This window comes from Sinocyclocheilus anshuiensis, unplaced genomic scaffold (assembly GCF_001515605.1).
Source record: "Sinocyclocheilus anshuiensis isolate Anshui unplaced genomic scaffold, SAMN03320099.WGS_v1.1 scaffold980, whole genome shotgun sequence".
Taxonomy (NCBI): Eukaryota; Metazoa; Chordata; class Actinopteri; order Cypriniformes; family Cyprinidae; genus Sinocyclocheilus; species Sinocyclocheilus anshuiensis.
The window spans coordinates 35041-37074 of record NW_015552596.1 but is presented as its reverse complement, the minus strand read 5'-3'; the positions used below and the strand labels follow the sequence as shown (position 1 = coordinate 37074).

Below are 2034 nucleotides of genomic sequence, written 5' to 3'. Positions count from 1 at the left end.
CTCCAGCTAAACCATGACTCTAAAACCGTGATACAAACCGAACCGTGAGTAAGTTGAACCGTTCCACCCCTAATCTATCTATCTATCTATCTATCTATCTGTCCGTCCGTCCGTCTGTCTATCTAGATGAAAACAATATATTGATTATATTTATGTTATTTAATAATTTAACATTTTATTATTATATACATTTATGTTGCATGTATAATTCAACAAATGGCATCCAGTTATAATCTCAGAAATAAAATCATTATTTTGCGTTCACATTTTCCATCACAGTGGAAATGTTGAATGAGGTCATGTTGTGTGCATTGCATTGTGTCATGCATTATTCAACACTGTGCATTCTGCTTGTATACTATATTCATGCAACATAGAGAGTGTGTTAGATCATCTATAACAGTATGAACATGCTCACTGTCTTGATCATGTCTTGCAGTGCAGGTGAGCGCAGCAGACCAGAGGCTGCGAGTGTTCGACTCCACCCAGCGGAGGTGGAAACACGTTTGCTCATCCAGCACCAACCAGCTCATCGCCAACATCAGCTGTGAGGAGATGGGCTTCGTCAGGTAACAAACACACAACACGTACCAGGCTCACAGCTAACTGTGAGAAATTTAGTCAAGCCGGTTTAAATTAATGAGTGAAATTTATAATTGTTTCAGTCACGTATTTGTGTTTTCCTCTCTATACAGAGCAGTGAATTTCTCAGTGACGTGTGCTCCTGACAATAGTGGTGACAAAGATTTTTTCTGCGTGAAAGAGAGTGAGTTAACATATGGGAAGAAGATAAAAACAGCCCTCTATCCTTGGTAAGACAAAGCCGTTTCATGCGAATAAAACTAAATGTATGCAGCATTGACATCACCAAACTGAAATGAAAAAAATCAACTTTGAAACCCCCATCAGCCATTGTTTTAATATAACGAAATATTTGTGATTAATATTTTGCTTGCATAAAATGTATTCCATCAGAATACACAACTAATTGTAAATGGCCATCAAGGCCATCAGAATATTATATATGATTTCTTAAGGATCATGTGACACTGAAGACTGGAGTAATGGTTGCTTAAAATTCAGTTTTGCCATCACAAAAATGAATTACATTTTAAAATATATTAAAATAGAATTTAATTTGTAATAATTAGGGGTGCTCCGATCAGGATTTTTGAGGCCGATCACCAATCGCCGATCACAGAAAGCAGTATCTGCCGATCCGATCACCGATACCGATCTTTTTAAAGCCTTCTTTTTATCATGTAGAATTATTTGATGATCCAATCAAGATTTTTAGACATTTATTCAGGGCCTGACTTTCATTTTTGAAAATTAATTCTTCTCTTAGGTGACTCTTGTGAGAGGATTTTTTTTTGGGATTTAAAGGGGTGGAGGGGGGCATTTTTTAGACATTTTTTAATTATTGCCTTGTTTATCTAAAAGTGCTCTTTTCCTTTAAACCTAGCCAAAAAGCCATATCCTACGTAATGACTGTGAAACACAGTAGTCTTTAATTATATGAACGATCTCTGCACTGCTGCAGACGCACCGCTCCTAAACGCACTGCCAGACCGCAACCGTGTGTGCAGTGTGAACTCTTTAATCCGTTAACATGAGTGTGTAACCTCTCACGTGACGGCAGGCACGTCATCAGCTTGAGATCGGTTTTATGAGATCGGCCTTTTTAGAGTCTGCCGATCAATCATCCCAAAGCGATTATCGGCCGATTGTGATCAGTAGGATCGCTGAGGTGAAGACGGTTGTCTACCACAGCAGCTACCTGCCCTTCGTCGACGCCAACATTGATGACAACAGTCGTGACATAGCAGTCCTGGCACTGACAAAACCTCTGCAGTTCACTGGCAAGTTTTTACATTTAGTTACATTGAGTTTTACATTGAGTTTTACAGAATTCATTGGCCAAAATCCAGCTCTGTATAGATGCATATTAAACTAGGGTGACCATGTCCTTTTCCCCGGACACGTCCTGGCCAGGATTTCTATATTGCCTAAAATATCCAGGTTTTGGCTTTG

At 39.0% G+C, this 2034-nt stretch overlaps 1 protein-coding gene across 1 annotated transcript in view; it reads left to right on the top strand.

Moving 5' to 3' along the window:
* LOC107665644 (serine protease hepsin-like) overlaps positions 1-2034 on the top strand; it is a 19406-nt gene that overhangs the window by 9596 nt on the left and 7776 nt on the right. The window contains exons 5-6 of the mRNA XM_016456611.1: positions 440-569; positions 696-812. Coding sequence (XP_016312097.1) covers positions 440-569; positions 696-812 — 247 coding nt within the window. The remainder of the gene's footprint in view (positions 1-439; positions 570-695; positions 813-2034) is intronic.